Consider the following 21,011-nt stretch of genomic DNA (forward strand, 5'->3'; position numbering starts at 1 on the left):
CCCTTGTGGTTCTTACTGCAGGGATCAGTGAATAACTCACAACTCTCTAGGAAGAGAGTGGTGATTCCTAACAAAGCAATTACTTGTGTGGTAGGAGTATTTAGCTACATGAGCATTCTGTTTGAATACACAACTACTGTTCTGAATACTGAAGCAAGTAAATTTTGTCATTTAAACTGCGTTCAAAATTTTGAATACATTTTCTGCATTAAAAAATGTCAGGGTCCTTCCTAAAACTTTAGCCTAGAATTCCCTATGTGTATGTTTTCAATAATATGTCTGTACAGGGAGGATGGGGGTGGGGAGAGAAAAAGATACTGTGTTGGTATAAAAGGTGTCATCTATCCTAAAGTGATTTTCTTTAGCCTGTGAGACTTTGAGACAGAGCCGGCAATTCATGACTGTTCATAACTGAAACCTACATAAGAACAAGGAAGTAAAATGTTAAAACGTGATGTTGTCTTTGTTATTGAAGTAAAGGATGAAGGAAAACACACATTCATAATACCTTGCCATCAACTCTTTATAGTCTGGATAAGACAAAATGTAGTTCTTCCCACCAGTAATCAGCCAAACTTGGTCACTTTGCCTTGTGTGAACAACCTGTTAATTCTTGATCTTCTGAGACTGAAAACCACCAGACCAAGGCATTGTGTCGTGTGGCTGGTTCCTATGAGGAGCAGACAACCTAATGAATGAACTGTGGTGGCTTTGCTTTAGCCACCTTCAGGACTGGGGCTTCCAGGACACTTCCATTTCACAGAATTTGGTCTGCAGTTTCTTTTACAATGTTGAAACATTGGGAAGGATTAGTGGCAGGATCACATAAGAGGTTTTATGTCAATCAGTTCCTACTTGAACCTTTTGAGGTGGGTAGGTCTTCTTAGTAGGGGCGGGAGGGTGGTAAGAAAACATCTGAAGATTTAAGTGAGACATAAATGGTACACAGATTTAGTACACAAGCTATTTTTTTAACTGAAGTGAATGTAGTAAAGAGCCTGTGATTAGGCTTTTCAGCTGCAAGGAGAAGTGCACATGCTCAGAACCTCATAGGATGTGGTCTCCAATTACAGAAAGTAACCTTTAGGACAATTTCCTAAGCAGAGAAGTGTTTTACCATTGTTAGCTGTATCCCCTTGTACTTGTAGGGCAAATCCAATACCATGAAGTGAAATGTGAGCATGACACAATCTGGTACATTGCTGAGAGTTATCCTGTTCCACTTAATTGTTTTGTTCCGTAATACTTTCATTTCTTCCTACTAATAAGGCCTTCATGCCCCTGTAACTCAGTGCCAAATGCCAATCATAACTTACTAAAACAACAGTACAGTAACCCTGGATGAAAGAAGGCATTTTATGCCAGAAGGGTGCACAAGTTCTAATGGTCATTGATTAAACCCCATTTTCCAGATCTGAGTTAGAAAATAGCCATTTAATGTATCATTGCTGCACTGCGCTCAAGTGAAGCTCACTGAGAAGCTGAGTGTGTCTCCACACACACATGTAATACAAAATGATACATCACTGTTAGAACTGCCGAAGTGTTAAAAGGAGTAGGCCCATGTACTGCTGATTGGGATGGTTTGAGTATACCTCTCAGAGGCAAGTAAAACTAATTTTATAAAGTCCATAGCAACCTGTGAGGATATATCATAAAAACCAATCTATATGGGAAATGAAATATTTGCACATTGTGGCTCTGGTTGTTTCATTGTGCATCTGGTTCCTCTTTACAGTTGCTTTACACGTGGTGCATACTCATGATCAGTACCTTACTCTCCTAGCTCAGCTCACGTTTCCACCTTTTCCCATAATTGATCTAAATTCTCAACCAAACCAGCTACAGTGACTTTACTAGTCACTGTAAACCCTCATGTTCTGCCATGCAATAATGCTTTCTTAATATCACTATGTACTGTATTTCAGATGCTGTTCTGAGATCATAATGGATGTACATATTTTTAGGGATAAAAGATTCAATGTAAAACTTATAAAAAATACCTGAATGCTGAACATACTCTATGAACTTTTGGTTTTGCTTGTTTTTCAGACCCTTTGTTATCCAGATCTCTATAGCTGGGCTAAAGTTAGTTGCAGCTTTTGGGCCCTTTTGCACAGGTCTAGAGAGTGCTGTGAATAATTACTATGCCATACTTTATAAATAAATTACATACTAATATCTGTAGTGTAAGTCACTGACACAGGATGTTAATAAATTATAGTGTTCTTGAAGATTTCTGGTTTGCCAAACTCAGTGGCAAAATCTCTGTTCAGCATTAGTGACAGCAACACTACAAGGTTGCCCTTATAAATCTTTCATGGCTCTGACATGGAAGAGACAAGAGACATTTTCCATATCTCCTCATCCTTGATGTCTATGCTGAGATTTATTAGCAAGCTGCCAATTTGTGTGATGAGTTGTAATGGGGACCTCTGTCCCTTAGAAAAATGATCTTAGACCACCAAATCTCTCCATAAGGCATTGAAAGAATATCAGGTCAGTAGCAGAGTTTAAAATGATCATTGAGATACTGATAAGGTGTGATAAAATGTGTTGGTTTTCTAATAGACTACCTGAAATTGCTTGTTTTAACACTTCTTTAATAGATCATGCAATGCTGGGTGAGCAATCAAAAGCAAAACATATGTAGCCTTTATAAATGGATATCCAGGAAAGACCAATCTGTAACTGTAGGGGTGATACATACATAATACTGTTCTGTGTTATTATCAGACTTCACTAGTAGTGGGAGAGAATTCCATCAAGATATTCTGGAGAGGAGGTGAAAAAAGAGGTGGATGTTCCTGCTTATTTAGAATATTAGAGGGATGGGAATTAAAGAAGAAGTTGTTCTTGCAGTCAGAAGGTTGTAGGTAAAGATTTAAGATGGATATGAAAGTCAGACTCCAGCAGCAAGAACTAGGGAATTAATTTAAAGAATATGGAAGCTTTCATCTAAATAGCGTACATGGCAAAATACCCAAAGGTCATCTTTGAGGTTACTCAGGTAATATGCATGGCAATGCAGCGTGGAAGGAAGGCAGTATATGGGACATATGTGACAGCAGCAAAACAAGGGAAGTTAACAACTGCAGAACTGTAATTGTTAGAGCAGTTAGCTGGAAACATCCCAGAAATAAAAGAACTATCTCCCACCCCAAATTCCATAAATTCTTATGGGAGGGATTCAGGTAATGAAAAAGAAAAGCATAAGGATGTTGTTACAGTAAGAGCATCCTGACCAAAAAATACTTATAGCAGTATAATATGCAACTTTTCCATTAATAAATAGTTGCTAGTTTGGTTTTGTTATATTCTTGCTAATATTATATTCAGAGCTCCTTATAAATCTGCGTGGAGGTAAGATGATTCTTCTAAACAGCTTGTAGACTAGATATGTACATATGGCTGTTTCAGCAAATCATCATATAAAACAGTCAGCTAAAGAAAACTGAGCTTGAGCATGTGAAGTCAGAAAAAAAGAACAGTTTTAGTAGTTCATCAGAATTATTAAATTCAGTATTAAGTGGTAAATAGAAACTGTATACTTATGCAACATGGAAATTTGTCACTCATGAGTATAACTCCTATTGATATTCCATGTAATAGCCTTAATATCTTAAAGTCATTGCATACTTCAGAAGTTGTGCTCTATTTAAACACTGTATGTTGCTTTAAGGGCTTTTTTAGTGTTCATTTCTTAATATGTATTTGTAGACTAAAACCCTGTTTCTAATTAGTCATTACCCAAGTGCAAAATCTACAATAAAATACTTCCAAGTAAAGAGGAGCTGCAGTTTCAACGTTATTGCTCCATGTGCTGTGGTGGTTTTTAAAATACAAACTTTGGGGTTACATAACGCAGTTAGCCTGTCACCATTAGTTCATGCTTTCCATCCTCCGTACAGACTTAAGCAGCTTCTGACATCTGATCCTCTAACAGAAGCCATTTAGAGCCATTTTAGATGACAGGCAATCCTAAGCCATCTTCTCTGGACTCTCCGTGTAAGGCACAAAGCATCTCAGCTGGTGCCTTCCCAACTCCATGGGATAGACAATCAATATCTTAAAAGTACAAAATGATCTTTGGAGCAATGCGGAGTGAATTTGGGGTTTGGTTTGTGACCCAAAGATGGTACTGTCTTTTTTTTTTTGAGAGTCCTTTTCCACATTTTAATTTGAAATCCAGGCACGAAAGAAATGTCAGCCCTTTCCCAAGGATAAGTCACTATCCTGTCAGTCTGGCATGTAACTCAGTTTGGTTATCTGTTGGGTTTTTTGAGATCACATTGGATTTTTAATTTAAGAATTTCTAACTGTGGAAACAGAAATCAAGGATAATCTACTTGAACATGTTGTTTTTTAAAAATTAAGTTAATTATATTTACCAGTCATTTAAAGGAGGTTGGAATTTCAGAGTTAAGATAGCTTTCAGACCTCTAACTGTATATAGTTTCTTTTTCATTTGCAACAGAGAACAATCAGATGCACAAAAATAGCCTGTGACAGAATATCCCTGTTGGATTTGCTAATTAATATTGACCTTTCCAAATGAATGATGCTTATTGTATGACTGGAAGAGACAACTTGTTTTCCTTTTATGTGAGCTTTACATCTAAAATGTGCTTTTTATTTCTGTGTCTGGTCTCATGTCAGGTTATCATGTGAGAGGGAGACAGCCACCATTCTCATTTTGTGCATTGAGAGGTCACTGTCAAAATAATATCCACTTCAGGCAAAACTGCAAGGTTTCATGTGACAGGAGTGAAACTTACCTGAGCTTCCATAATGATTTGACCCTGTCTTTTAGTAAAGGCTTGTTCTCCTTACCCTAATTCTGAATATCTTTTATAAGCATGCACTGCAAAGGCATGTATTCATTGCTGGGTTTATATTCTCAATGAAAAAATATGCCAGTATCCTGATAATATTTCAATTATGACTGTCAGTAAAGATCTGTTACTGCAATTTCATGCACACTAAAGAGGATCCTGGAAGAATCCTTCCTTGCGCAGGAATCCCACTGAAATTTGGTAGGAGATTGCACATGGGCTCCAAAACTTCCATTCTGCTTAGTTTGAATGTGTAATAAAGACATTTAAAATATGGCTAATGAAAATTCAGAATGTCGATATAATATTTCCTACAGTTGTGCAAGGTATGTTAAAATTAAATCAGAGTAAGAAAAAACATTTATGTACTTCTAGCTATCAAATAGTAAGAGGAAAGAGAAAAGCCTGAAGCAGTGGTAAATGATTTATGATTGAAGAGGTGTTTCATTAACCCCTCTCCCCCAACCACACACAGATAAAGCAAATAATTGCTGTGAGATTGCTTTAATTATTCAGTCTATTAAAATTCCTGTCTTGTTTGCTTAATTTTTTAATAGCAACAAATACTGCTTTTCAGTGTCTCATGAAGCCAACATTATTCTTTAAAGATCCTGTTTCACTGGGGAAAAAAAAAAAACAAACCACTTATCACTAACCTTATATATCAAGACCCAGAAAGACTTACACATGAATTTGGCTGTAGAGGAGTAGTAGTTTTATGTCCCATTAATTCCATGGGATTGCTCACAACACATGGCAGTAAACATGCTCATAAGTCTTTGTGAGACTGAGGTTAAAAAGGCTTGATGTTCTAGGTTAGCTTTTCATTGTTTCACTTCCTTGCTCTCTTTAGCACGATTTATTAACAAACTCACTGGCAAAGTTACATTAATATAAGCAACTCCGTAGTGAAGCTCCCACCCACTGATGTTTAGCTATTGATCTGGCTTTGCCTTTCAGCACTAATGCTCTATCCCTTGTGGTTTGCGACAAGCTGCAGCAACTCACTGCGGATGGTGAAACAGTTTCTTAAATATTGATTTGAGGCTTCATTTTTAAAAGCCATACTCTCTAGAGGCATTGATGAAAGCCTAGTTTTAATATTGGGTCACTGGATAAAGGAATGCTTTACAGTAGGTGGAATTTCAGTCTTGTGGTGTGGAGGTAGCTTCAGAAGCTTGCTTTTACTCAGAGAAGGAAAATGATGTGTTAAGTGGCCAGGGCATGAAGATGTGCCCCCTGAATTATATAAAAACAAATAGAAAATTGAGATATTAAAAGATACTGATTTTTCAGTTTAAAACAGGATAAGCAACTACAGGTTACGGTAATATAAAAAGTTAAATAGTTGTGGTTAGTTGTTTATACTTCATGTCATATAAAATAGTTGTATTTTAGATTGCTTATGAAGGTGGACTCAAAAATTCCCACACATGTATAACCGGTGTAGAACATGAAGGCAAGATTTTCTCATTAACAGAGCATCCTGATCTTAAAAGAGACTTTCTGAAGAAGGTGAATGTATAAATGGATTGGCTCAGTACAAAACAGTAAAACACTGAGGTAGTAAAAGATAAATAACAATGGTAAATCAAACTTATCACAAACAATGAAGCTAAAAGGCATAAAGAGACCATAAATTTCAGAGGGAGCTTTACAATTGGTCTTAATTCTCTTAGAATGAACTTGGGAACTCTTGTATGAAATTCTAAAGTAGATTTTAAACAGGGCAAAATAACGACTGGCCAGACCAGAGGTCCTTCTAGCCCAGTATTCTGGCTCTGATAGTGGGCAGTAGCAACATCAACAGAAAATGTAAGAAGAGAGCAAATATATTATCTTTAACCTCTACAATTTGCAGTTGAAAACTTCAGTGAGAGTGAACTTACTGCATTTAACAAAACTCAAATGGATGTTGGGTTTTTTCCCTTGAATTTATGCGGTTACTTTTGAACCTGTGTATAATTTTTACTATTCACAATATCTTTCAGTAAAGTCTTTAGTAGCTTGTGAAGAACCATCTGCTCTGTATTTACCCTTTAGTTTCACTTGGTGACCCCTACTTGTTGATTGGAAGAGACACTGTACAAAGCGGACTGTCATTCCCTATTCATCCTTTCCATGTCACTCTTAATTACAAACCCCTCAGTCTTGCCTAGGCTGAGGAGTCCCACTCTATTTAGTCATGCCCTGCATGGAAGTAATTTGGTACTTCTGATCGTTGTTACTGCTCATTTTTGTGTCTTCTTGAGACTTCTACCGCATTAGGGATAAGACCAGAACTCAGACGTATGAGCATATCTTGAATTAAATGGCAGGAAAAATTAATGCTTTCTGTGTTGAGGGAGAGTAACAGGTGTCATGGTCTTAAAAAATGAATGAGATTGGTATTTTTGTATAAATTCAGTTAAGTTTAGCTTAGTTTTTTTATACTAAACTTTATGAAATATATGTGGTGAAGCAAATCTGTCCTAGGGAATGGTGCTAATTTGCCATCTAAACATATTCTAGTTAAATCATTTGTAAGATTTTTAGCTTAGGATCATGTTTTGCGAGAAACATTTAATTAGTATAACCATGTATTCCAGAAAAAAAAGAATGTTTAAAAGTGTATATTTATCAGCTATCAGGAGAGTATATTGATTCTTGTTCTTTTTGCAAGTTGTCGTGGCTAGTCTGTCAAGATGGATGAAATTCCATACATTTCAAAGTACCGTTTTTCAATATATTTTGATCAGTTATTGCAGCCATTTGCATTTGGGATCTGAAACAAAAGAGAGAATTAATTTAGATTATAAATTGGCCTGGGACTGCATCTGTTTTCTGTGGTTTTGAAACTTAAAGGCCACTGAGATATTACCTGGTCCACCACCAGTTTTTCCAGGTCCAGTTGAAATACACCTGTTGTGTGTGTACTGGTGTAACTCAAAAGTTATCTGTAATAGGTCCTTAATTCAGCCTGACTGCAGACTGTTTGCATGCTTGCATAATAAAAAATAAAAATTTTCTCTCTCTCTTGTTCCAGTACCTTTGCTGGCTCTGGCCTCTGTGGTCCTATCCCCTCCTCCTTAACCCCACAGCCTCTGTTTCCAGTGTTGCCAAAACTGTCCTCACCCATTTGTAACTGTGACCCTTGAACATTTGTGTGATTGTGACCCTTAGAAAATTTTCTAGATCTATTAACTGTCTTTGGAGGGAGAGATGCTTATTTAATGGTGCAGGACTTCCAGGGACTTAAATCTAAGAGACAATGCCTAAATGCTATAAAAAAAGAAGTTTTAAGGACAGCGTACAAATTATAAACAGTATCCTCTAGAAAACAGCTTTAATAAGTTATTATTTGTTCCTAAGTAGAAAGAAAATAGCTTCAGAAGCAGCTTTGTTTTTCTGTGATAGGGAATGACTTTAAAGCTGCTTATAATTTTATTCTATGAATGATGGAATTTCTTAGCAAATCTGTGGAGCCCGGTATGCTTTTATCTTCAAGTTTTCCGTGGTTTTGTTTTTGTTCCCTCCCCCAGATAATCACATGTTCTGCAATATATGTAATAATGATTCATCTTTGCTTTTATTTTTAAACATATTTGGCTTTGTAATAGAAAAAAGTTGGGTTTATCCATAGTTCTGCTTTTGGTCAGCAGTAACAAATTTTCAAGGTTCATCTCCTTATACCTTAAGGAGTACACAGCATTATCATCAAGGGTCTTCTCCGTTCTTCTGTGTTTCTCTTTGTTTTGTTTACTGATCTTTCACAGAAAACCCTTGCAGTTGCCATCAAGTTCTCAGGCACATAACAGAATTTTGCCAAAGCTTATACTCTATGTTTTTCTCTTTTAAAAGCAATGAAAGATGTTTAACTGAATACAGTTGACATTTCTTTTATCTCATCAATCTATTATACACTTATAAATTCAGATTGAAAATAAAAAGTAGCTCCAAATAAACTTTATTATATTAGACTGTTTTTCTAACTCCTGTCCCATATTATCTCAAATACTGTTATTGCTTTCCCTTTAAATAGATACTTTTTCTTTGTGTTTTTAAAAACATTATTTGTATTTTGGAACCATCTCCCTTGCAACAGTGCTGTGAGTACTTGTATTATTATTTCATCCAGGCAAAAGAATGAAGGTAAGAGGAAAAGAAGTGGAAGGAATGTTGAAAGTTCAGCCAAGGCATTACCCAAGGTCCTATAGCGTAGTATATGCTTGTTGCAGTGATTTTGGGAGGAATAGAGGATTTTGTTTGTTATATTGGATTGTGACACTGCACCCACCATATGAGCCATTTTTAGCATTACTATTATTTTTCAGAGTTCACATATGCCCAAGTTTACACCCTGCAGTGATGAAAGCTCTGCCCAGCAAACGAAATACTAATTTTCAGTGGTGCTGAGGTCTGGAAAATACTAATGACTCCATCAAAAATGTGTATCTTTGGAAGTGGGACAAAGAGAGAAAAACCTTTTATGACATGGGAATTTATGTTTTCTGAGGGTGTTATTTTTGGCTATCGGTAGAATAATGGTTAGTTGCAATCTACTCACTATTTTTCAGTGGAGTGCACACAGTAGTGCTGTTTGATTTATCACTTTTCTGTGTTCCTAGCTGTTTGATATCTCTTTCTCAAGATTCCATATTTGTGAAACTGGAATACAGTACAGCAGTGGAAGGTAGCTGGTGAAGTTGAAGAGGACGCAGTATCGGTGACTAGCGGTCTCTCTCTCACCATTATAGTGGGATATCAAAGCATGCAGTCACAGCTCATGGCCTTTGCAGATTGTGGTGTGTTTTGAGTGGAGTGAGACATTCCAGTCTACACGTCATCAGATGGTTTTGGCAATGAATCTAAAACTAAGAAACAAGATGTGTAAGAAAGGTTACATTCACATGGTACCTCTAATTTTTGTCAGCCTTTAGTTCTTGTTTAAAATTGAACTTCAAGATTAGTTTTGGTTGGTTGTTTGGGTTTTTTCCTTTATTGAATGTGCCTTGTCCAAAATGTATAGCTTCCAAGTTTGTGGCAACAGGCCCATATTAAAATAGGTGGGAAGTTGCAGCAGCAGCACCTACAACACCCAGAGTGCAACTCACTGGCTTGATGCGACCCACAAGGGTGCTAGTGGGAAGTGCGTGCACCACACTTTTTAGCTACTGCCCACGGTATCTACTTTCTTTTGGCCGATGTCTGGAGGGGAAGCTGAGTGAGATGGACTTTCCCACCTACTCTACCACTCTAGCGGTTCCTGGCCTTTTATTTTTTTTACTTTAAACATCTGCATATATTTCAGCATGATAAATGCACACCCTAGAGATGCCTTTTCTATTCACTGACTGCAAGGACAGTCTCCATGTCTACATTAGATCAGAGAAATTCAAGAAACACTAAGAATTTTTTTCATGAGAGATCAGTGTTTGCTTTTTGGCAGATGGCAGTTCATTTTGAGAAAGCAGCAGCATATATTTATGCTGCAGATTTTCTTCAGGATTCAGGAAGGCTGGATTTACTTCTGTGAAAAGCTACCCTGTTTTTTAACTTGTGAGCAGGAAGCCATGCAGAAAGGGATTGAGCATTTTTATTTCCCTAAGCAGACTTCTTAGTTGACCCATGCATCTGCCAGCGGAGTGAGGGGCAGGAATGGTGTCTTCCTTGGAGGCTCCTCTCCAACACTGGCTGTACTCAGAGATATGCTCAGCTTCCCTCAGTAATCCCATGATATTTCTGTATTCCACAGTCCTGTCATCAAGGTCATATTTAAGTCTGAGCAGTGTCAGGAGAAAGCTCAGCACACCACACCATTTGTGATTTCTATGTTCATTAGTTTGCAACTAGACAGGTAGCTTTGTGTCTTTCATATAATTAGTGTTGTAAAGGTTATCAAGAACAATATTAATGAAAGTTAAATACCCCTTTTCATGGCAAAAGTTAGTTAATAAGTTAATCAAGAAATCAAGGAGTATAATAGAATTTGTAATTGAATCTCAGTGAGGTTCTGATTCCAAGCCCTGGTCTAACAAGATTTATTTAGATAAAGTAAGCTAAATTTGAAGTCTCATGTTTTGGGTGCTGGATTACCCCCTGGCATAAGAGCAGCCTTCAAAAGATAAATCTAAACTGTAACAAACAGAAAAGGTGTTTCCAGTGCAGGCTGGCAAACCTGGTTTTGCAAACAGTGAGCTATCAGCTTGAAGAGGCCAGGGTTGAATTTGAATTGCTTGCCTGAAGTCCGAGTCACATGGCTGTCACTGTTGTTCAGTCTACAATTACTCAACTTGTGTATTAGCCAAACTGAATGAAGACTGTGCTTTTTTTGCACTGTATGCATTACCTTATGTTGATGCTAGACCAGAAATAGTTAAGGCCCAAGAACACTGTATCTCACCTTCATTTCCTGAGACCAATGCCTTGTTCTGGTTGCTCAGGCAATATGCTGCTAGTTGCTAAGCTTTCTATATAACACCCGGAGCTGCTGCTTAATTTCCCCCAACAATTCTCCTGGCTTGGTTATGTTGACTGTAGGAACTATCTACAGAGAACTGCTGCTACTAAAATTTCTACCACTATCTACCTTTCTGTAGTGATCCAAGGCTTTCATGCCTGCATTAGTTTCTGTGATTAATTAATCTATCTTTCTAATACTTATGTAGTAAGGATAGAAGAGTGATAAACTACAGATAAAGGATGAAATGTTTTAATCTCTTTAATTAACAAAATATAGACTATCCAGGTACAAATATTATTCCTCTTCTCATCACTGGGAGTTCGACAAGACACGTAAATCCAAGAAAATATATCTCAGCTATAAATGAAGGTGCAGTTCTGTTAGTGTGTGGGTTTTTTCCTCTCCTGGTTTTAATAGCAGCTTCACATCATAATTAGAAGGATGAAATTCCTGCCAGCCACGAACATAGTTTGGACAGATTAAAGGATAGAGGTATGAGAAATGATAATTGCTTTGTGCTTGTCAGACTTGTATTGAAAATCTGACAGGATAATTGCAAAACACCTGCTTTGCAGAATGTCTAGGCAAATTTTTAAAGAGCTATTTAAAGTTGTTCGTTTACAATCTGTCTGAAAAGTTAAGTTTTTTCTCCCTTTTTGAAGTAGTTCATTACCATTTAGATTTGTGGTACATGTTCAAATATAGACCTTATTCTCATGTGCACGCCTGGCTGCATTCCACTGCCCACCCCCAAAGAAAATTGCCCATAATTTTTTGCATTACCTCGCACACTTCACCCACGTACTCACCCTTAACTTTCAGCAGAACGTTATTTCACCTGATGGAAACTGTAACCTGTTGCTTTCAACAGTCTGAATCATAGTTATAGATAAATTAATTGAGAGAGAAATTTTCCAGTGGACTGCACAAAAAACTCTGTTTTGACTCACAGTAGAAGTTTTACTTTCAGCACGTTTTCATGTCTTGTTACATGGCTTTTCTTCACCTGCTTTTGAAACTCGAAAATGACACGCACCAAACTGCCAATTTTCAAAGGATATTCTAGTCATTGGTGCCAAAATCCTACTGATTTTGCCGAGAACTGAAAGACCCTGAAAGCCTGACTTTCTACTACAGTTCACCATATGAGGTCATTTGGATCACAGGGGCACAGATACCTGCAGAAAGGCAACAGAATTGCTCTAGGCACCTGGTAAGCAGGGCTAGAGTTAGTGCAGGCTTTTGGGGGAAGAATGAAGAGACCTTGGTGGACTCGTAACAGATGCAGTAGAGCCCACTAATGCCAGTTGTGACAAGTTCTTGCAATTCAGTGAGTCATCCAGAATCATTATTCTGTACAGCTGAACAGGGATGACCAATCTCCTAGCTACAAGAGCTGCATTTCCCTGTATGGAGGTACTTACTGTAAGCAATATTTCATGATCCCCTGCCTTATTGGATCATGCAGCACACAGAACAGCTAACCAGCATGTACCTACCATGGGTTTAGTGCTTTCTAGAACTGTCAGCATTTACACATCAGCTAAGTAGTTCATGTATCCACATGGTAAATTACTATTTTCTGCTCACCTCTCAGGAAGAGGTAATTGGAATTTGCAAAATTGCTTTTCAAAAATCTTGTATTTACTCTCAGATGCCTTCAGACATGACCAGTGAGTAGCCTGCAAACTGACCAGCTGGTTCTGGCAGCCAGGGCAGACTTTGAGTAACAACCATTCCTAGAGATGCCAAGACTGTTATGAAACCACATGTACGCATTTCATGTGACAGGGACACCTGGATTTTGGTTATGTCAGGGAACAGGATGTGCAGACCCCAGAAAGGATGACCATAGATGAACTCCTTTGCTATAGGTACCTGTAGTCGACTAACTGGTGTATTTACATGATTTCCCAAAGTGACGCTTTCGGCCCATAACTATAGGGTTAATTATTGTAATATTTAAAGCTTACAGTTTGCATTTTTATATAAAGATAAAAGAATAAATTAAGTGCTGGTTGTATAATTAATTTGATACCATGTTCCTTGGTACATTTAATTACATGTTTCACAAGAAATGCACAGTTCAGATTGTACAACAGAGCATTTTTTTATAGAACTCTAATTTCTGTCTTGATTTTTTTTTTCTTTGAACAGTTTATGAAGAACCAGAAGACCCCAGTAACAGATCATTTTTTTCAGAAATTATCTCTTCAGTGTCAGATGTCAAATTCAGTCACAGTGGTAGATACATGCTAACAAGAGATTACCTCACTGTCAAAGTTTGGGATCTGAACATGGAAACAAAGCCGGTAGAAACGTACCAGGTAGGTATCTCCTGTGTCTTGAAATGCAGCAGTATAAAAGCAACTCACAGTTCAAAAACTGAATGTTTCCCTGAACTTCTGATTGCTTGGTCTGAGAAGCAGCTAGCTAAGAGAGCTGCTAATCAAGGTGGTTAAAATCCTCACAGTGGCATTCTTGTAGCTGGAAAAGGGCAATTTCAGCATTAGTAAGGAAGTGTAAGGCCTTGGGCGTCAGGGATTCTGTGGATTAGATTCTTGAAAGAAGCAATGCTTCTAACAAGAGAAATTATCTCTTCACTTTGGCATCTGTTTTCCAATGATATATTTCACTATTAACATTTAAAAGAAACTGAGGAAGGAAACTGATGTGTGTTGCTTAGCATTCTGCTCCCACTGGGACTGCTGAGAGTTTACACCTTTGTAATTTCAGAACTTTTTTTTAAAACTTCATCTATGCATCTCTCCCTTGTGCCTAGTTGTAGAAGCGATCAGTGTTAAACCCTGACATCATCACTGACACTGCAGTTTGCAAAAAAAAAAAAACCCAGACAGACACATCTGGTTGCCTGAATTCATTGCGATATTATCCAGACAAAATGCCAGTGGCTCCAGCCAGCACTGAGTTTCTACTCTGACATCTGTTCTGTTTGGCAATAGAGGGCTCAGCTTACAATTTTTGACTCTGCCTTGAAGAAGGAAGATATGTCTGTGACACAGAAACTGCTTGTTATGGAAATGCAATGAGAAAAACTGTTAAGCTACCTACAGAAGAGTATGCAAAGTAGGAAAAATGTAATTCATCTGGTTCATACTGCTTACTTAAAGACAGTCCTGCAACAGTGCTGAAACAATCCCTTGTTTTCTGTGTCTTTATAACGGCAGGTGGGGTACAGTAGTTCACAGTAACTATAATTAAGATTGCTTTTCAAATAACATGTAATGAGAGTAGCGTGACTTGTCAAAACAACCAGAATTTTACATCAATAATGTTGGAGGTATTTATTAGCTAGTGTTTAGTAGACAAAGTGGGCCCCAGTGTTTTCTAATGCACCCATTACGTTTTGGTGGATACTCTTCAGTGTGCCTCCTGTTAGTATTGGGAAGTCTGAGCCTGTATACCTTTAAAACTACAGAATTGTTTTTGCTCTGAAAATGGCAGTACTTGTAATACTAAATGTGTTAGAAATGTTGATATGCTGTGAAAATGGAGTGGGAGGGTAAGGGCAAGACTGTGTTTTATATAACAGAATTGTATCTCAGATTTTGGAAACGTAGGTAATATGTTATTTTATACTTATGCTAATGGTGTAGGCAACCTTGTCCCTGGAGAGGAATAGCTGGTCAAGCCAACCTGTTTGTCTTGACTTTGACATCTGCTTTTTTTTGCTGATGTAGGTAGCAGTGCAACAAGCTGGTCACCTTTAAATCAGTCTGACACCCAACCGTGGGGCCAGTTAAAGAGTTACATAGTTATATTTCTCCATGTTCAGTTGGGAAAAAGGAGTATAATGTAAAATTTTCAGTACTGATTATTGCAATCAGAAGCTTATTAAAAAAAAAAAAAAAAACAAAAAAAAACAAACAAAAACCCAAACACAACAGCAGAACCCCTGCAAATATAATAGTGTTCTTGCTGCTTTATCTTAATCTGTGGATTGCCTTTCATTTTCAAATATTTATCCAGTACCTTGTGAAGACTATGTAGATGCATTGATGAATATTGCAGCCGAATAAAGGAGAATCTGGAACTCAGAGGCCTTAGGAAGCCAATAGCACAGGACTCCATAGGATTCACATGGTCCAGCTGCTCTGGACAACCTTTCATGTTTTTCAGCTGCAGAGAGAAGAAAATTCTGTTCTAAAGAAAAAGTGGTTTAAGTTACTCTTTTAAATAATTTGTCTTAACAGTATCTCTCTCATACATAAATCCCATATATAAACTTGGAAATCTCTCAAAAAGTTTTCTTGGTGGATCACCTGAAGGCAACCAATAAACCTAACATTTTCAGTTATGTATCCACATAATTAGGATTACATGTATTTCATTAAAAGATTAAAAGATACTCATTAAAAGATCAAATTTCTTGTTTCATCTGCTGCATGGTAGCCCCTTAGTGTCTGATTGTCAGACTCATGAAGACTGTCACAATAGGAGATTTCCCCACAGGATTGTAAGAAAGAGCAAAGTCTATAGCCGTACTGTTTCATTATCAGGTTACAATTTTAGTATCACAAGAAAAGTAGAATTTCTCATGCAAATTCTTTTTCTTACCATGCTGTAGCTAAAAGAATGCTATTGCATAGAGCAGCTGTTGCAGCCTTGCTGAAACACATTATCTGCTGACAGTGATTCAACATATTTTTCTCCTTTTTATGCTTCATATAAAAGAAAAAAGGGCAGAATTTGGTGCAATGGACAGCACTTAAAAAGCAATACAGTGGAATGACCAGTACTTGAGTGTTGTTGCAAGGTGGCCCTGCCTAGCAGGATACTTTTCTGATGCTGCCAGATGACTTATCCAAGCAGAACCATACTGGCAGAAACCAGAGGTGAACAAGCTGATAATAGCTTGATCCACTTTTGGAAGGATCTGTTGCATAGGGATTTGGACTACTGTGTCACTTACCAGTGCAATTCCTGGTTGTGACTATTCAGTCCCAGTGAAATAGTTCTCCACATAGTCATGTTGCTGCATTAGTTTGGAGCATGGAATTAACTAGATAATTCCATGAAGGTCTGACCTAAAACAGTGCAGTGAAGAAAATGAGAATACCTTTTGTAATTAGTTAGGAATGAATTTGGTTTGGATTCAAGTTTTATTCATATGTGGTAAAAAAAAAAAAGTAACAGACAAGGCAAACCTGATTTTAGCCTCAATTGGTAGTGGTATATGAACATGCAAACAAGGTGAAAATTAAGTGTTTCTTCCAGTTAGTTTTTTCACAATTACTCTGAGGGTCTGAATATGGTCAAATTAGGTAAACAGAGGGTCCACATGAAGAGCGAGCTGGTTGTCCATGGTAGTAGTGCAAGTCTGCAGACAGGCCAGAAAACAGGAGTTGAGACCTTGAAGAGATCAGTAAGAAATCTGAGAGAGGAACTGCAAAATGCTTTTTGTCAGAGCTGAGAGAAAGGTACAGCTCCAAGCTGTGGAGTTGGGCACACTTTACAAAGGGTGTATACATGACAGTGGTCATGACAGATGGCTGCTGGAAATGATAACAAGAGGAAGACCTAGAAATGACAATGAGGCAAATGTGATCTACTTCCTTCTGCCTTACCCAACCTTTCTGTTTCTTCTGAGTGTTGGGAGCTCATCAAAGGAAAGAACTCCAGTTCTGTAACAGGTTACACTGCTAACATTTACAGGCTTTAAGTAAAGAGAAAATGAAAGGATTTAATTACAGGAGGTGCAAGAAACTGCATCAGTACTAGAAGCGTTCTGACCTATTCATGAGGGTAAATTAATTTAATTGTGAAATGTTTTATCTGCATCTACCATTTGCCTGTTATTTGCTGTATAAGACATTATCAGTTGATATACAGCTCAGTGTTCACTCATCTATTAATGAAAATTGATCCATAACTAAAATTTATAATCCTTAATAACCTTACATTACAAATATTCTTAGGCTGCTGTACAATTTGGCTACTGAAAACGGGTTACTGTAAAGAAAATATGTGAAAGGTCATTGTCCCTTGTCTGGTCTTGATATAAGTTATCTTACTAGAAGAAATGTTTATGCCCTCAGGCCAGAGGAGGATGCTGAACATCCATGAGCAGGAACAGTCTCCCTGGACTTGCAAGAACCAGTACCTCTGTAAGACAGAGCTAAATTATGCCTCTCGGCTATTGGATTGGTATGTGTGCTCAGAGAGGCCATCTACACAGTTTTGTTTTACAGTTTCTAAAACAGGATTTAAAAATGTCAGGAGTGAGAGTGCATTAGTAAATTCCTCCAGGCAGGGATTTTCTAGCTCATTATTTCCTTGCGGAATGAACCCAATCATCCAGAAGGAAAACTAATCAAATTCAGCAAAGGATTGAAACAGTTTGCATGAGATCTATCTCTTTATGATAACCTTTGATCAGCAGAGATGTGTGGCCCAGAGGAGAGGTCTTCTGCTGGTTAGTCCCACTTTTCAAGTATGTAAGTGAGAATTTACAACGTTCTTTTTAAGTCTCAGCCAAATAGGAGATATCCTTGGGCTAAATTAGTGTTCCAATTTCCAGCCTGTGAAACTATAGCCTTGTACTGTATTTGGCTTCTGAAATACCTTACCCAAATATATGTAATACCATACCCTACAGGTTCTTTTAATAGAGCCAAGTTCTTGCTGCCACAAGTTGAGAGTCCACTTACCTTGGAATATGACATTTTTGTTACTATTTAAATTAGATTTCTTGCACATTAATTAGCACATCTAGGGTATCAGCTGGTGAAATGTCTTTGGGAATTAGGCTAGCACTGAGAAAATCACCCAAGCAGGAAACAAATATGTTGAAGAGGGGTGGTCTGCAGCCTGCTGAGGGAGGTATGCTTCATGCCTTCCTGCAACAATAATTCAGTAGCACCTGGTTAATTGGGTTGTGGAAAAATACAGATAGCTTCTTTAGTGTTTAAACACATCTTCTGCAAAGCTACCAATCTGTGCAGCATATTTTGAAAGTGAATGTGGGAGATAAAGCAGAGAACGGGGGGCTGGTTGTGGAGTTTTGTTTTATTTCAACAATAACAATAGTTATTTTCTTTGAAACAGGTCCATGATTACCTTAGGAGCAAGTTGTGTTCCCTCTATGAAAATGACTGCATCTTTGACAAGTTTGAATGTGCATGGAATGGATCAGACAGGTAACCCCTCCGTATGTCCATCACTGTCTTCATTTAGCAAAAGAGATCCCTTATGATGGAAAACAAGTGTTACACGTGATTATTTTCCACATCAGTTTACATATTCACATACATGTTCGGATTGATAAAAAGTGTTTGGTGCAGTTGTGTCTCTGACCTCCTTTGACATGGTGTATACTTTGTTAATCTTGTCTCATGCCTTGGGGGAAGAAAAACCCTTCAAATTCTGTCCATTTTCACCAAAATCATAAGTAGGCTGCAAAAGTTAAAAAGAATGCTGCCAACTCACACAGCCCCACCAACACACTAAGGAAGCTTGTGTGATCCTGTATTTACATATGAGCTGCCTCAGAAATTAATTTAATTTACTGGAAAAGGGGAGCGAGGAAAGGCAGTCACAGGCATCCACTGATTCTCTGCAAACTGGTGCCAAATGAGAGTTTCTTCTGATCCCTACCTCCATCAGAGCAGTCCCCTTCCCTGTGCACTGAAGGAGAGGTCCTTGTTTTTATCTTTGGACATAGTATCTTGTTGAATATTTTAATGAGAAATATTGACACCACAAGCCAGAGAGTGCAAGCGAGGATGCAATGTGCTAATGCCATAATGTTAGCAAATGGTGGCAGTGCTCTGGGGAGTAGGAATATTGTGCAGGAATAACTGAGCAGGTGAGAGGACTGGGATAATAAAAATGCATTCTATCCAAGAGTATAATGCAAGGTGAGTTAAAACACAAACCTTCATCTTATCAGTTGGAAACAACTCACAGGGACATTTATATTCTCGGTGACTGTGGAAGGGATTGGCAGACTACAAAATGCATGTGAAAGAGAGCACAGGAGCCAGTTTTGAATGGCACACAGTGACTCCTGGCTCAGCAAAGCTGTGAGCCAAGAGGCAAAAGTTTGGCATTCGTTGAGAGCCTGGAACTGTGACTTCAGCTCACTTAGCCTCTCACTTGGGAAAAACGGTCCATCTCCTTGTATTTGAAGCCAGACTGCCTCCCTGGACTGGGCAATGAAACAGTGTGGGGCAGCTGTCAGAAAGGCAAATGTGATCCTTGAATGGGCAAGACTGGGATATCCAGCAGAGAAAGGAGTAGTGGTGACATTATGTTAGGGTCTTATTCAAAGACGTTTGGACTGCAGTTCCACATTTCTTGTCCTTCATCTCAAAGGTGGATGAACAGATAACTGGGCAAATGGACAGCTGCTTTAAAGACAGGACAGGGCAGGAGTTTGGTTTTGATCAGCTTGACAAAAAAGAAGCCAAGGTTATACTTGCTTCTAGTAAGTATATGAAGGATGTGTACATAGGGAGGAAGAGCATCTAGCTAGGATGGATGTGAATGATAATAACACAACAGCAAAGAGGTATTGAGTGACAACAGGTAATTATAGCCTGAAAATTCATAGTTTATACCTGTCGCCAGACAGTGACAGTGTGGAGCAGTCTTCCTGTCCTGAGTAGTAGAGTTGTAAGAAGCTAAATTGTTTTGATAATGGTGCTCAAGAAATTTGTGAAGACAGTTATATGAAACATCAGTTAAAGTGACAAGCACTTCTGAACTTGGAAGTGCAGAACAAGGTCTCTTCCAGTACCGTGTTTCACAAATGCAGATAAAGTGTAACGCCATGCACTGTACAGGGGGCATCTTCTCTTTAGACTACTTTCCTCTGCTCAGTTCTGTACCTGCCCAATGGAGAGATTCTATCTTTACTAAGACATAAAACTTTTACCTTGTATCATTTATTATGTAAACGAAACGATATACTTCCATTATCTGTCGTCTGCATTCTAGGTCAATGTGTTTTCTGACAGGCATTAACTCAGCATTGTGTATCCTCTCTGATACAAACTGCTGGCTATTAAAAATAACATAGGTGGACCACACTGGGCAAAATACTTCCCAGATTGCTGTGACTGCAACTTAGGCACAAACTGTTTGGAAATGGCTCTGATATGGTCAGAAAGTGGGAATGACCCACAGAAATTTTAGGGGAAGATCCAGGTTTTGGGGCTTTTCTCTGAACCTTCCAAATTCACGCATGAATGGATGTTTTAACAGAAGGCTGATCGGTAGACTGGTTACTACTTGAGTTTGGTCCTACTAGAAATACTAAAATTAAAGCATTTCTTGGAAATACGGACAGTGCTGATCCCTGCCTAAATCTGGCACAGAACAACAGCGCAATCAAATAATTCAGACACTGTGAAACTTTGACAAAGATTTAGGGCTTTTCAGGTCCTTTCAAACCATTTTGCTTATCCTTGATGGGAATTCCCAGTGCACTGTACAGGATGGACAGCCACTTCTTCTCAGGCCCAGAGTCCTTTCTCCTGTAGTCAGATGAAGTGCTGCCATCCTTGTTAATGTGGTAAAACTGCTCTCTGGATAGTTGCCTGGTAATAATAGAAATATTATTCAATATCAGGATTTAAAGTGAGTGTAATATTTTTGTTCCTACTTGACAGATCAGAAAGATCAATGCATTAAGTAATTATTAACTGGGAACATTAGGTTGTGAGGGCTTCATTTATTGTACTGCCCAGACACTGAGGCGTTGTTAGTCA

The 21,011-nt window shown here is 38.1% G+C and overlaps 1 protein-coding gene across 7 annotated transcripts in view; it reads left to right on the plus strand.

Annotated features, from left to right (window-relative positions):
• The window catches only part of PPP2R2C (protein phosphatase 2 regulatory subunit Bgamma), a 142,247-nt gene that overhangs the window by 113,179 nt on the left and 8,057 nt on the right, over nt 1–21,011 (plus strand). For all 7 annotated transcript variants that reach the window (XM_026846800.1, XM_026846797.1, XM_026846802.1 and 4 more), the window contains 2 exons: nt 13,435–13,604; nt 18,346–18,437. In XM_026846800.1, coding sequence (XP_026702601.1) covers nt 13,435–13,604; nt 18,346–18,437 — 262 coding nt within the window. The remainder of the gene's footprint in view (nt 1–13,434; nt 13,605–18,345; nt 18,438–21,011) is intronic.

This window comes from Athene cunicularia (assembly GCF_003259725.1).
Source record: "Athene cunicularia isolate RWA chromosome 4 unlocalized genomic scaffold, athCun1 chr4_part1, whole genome shotgun sequence".
Lineage (NCBI taxonomy): Eukaryota > Metazoa > Chordata > Aves > Strigiformes > Strigidae > Athene > Athene cunicularia.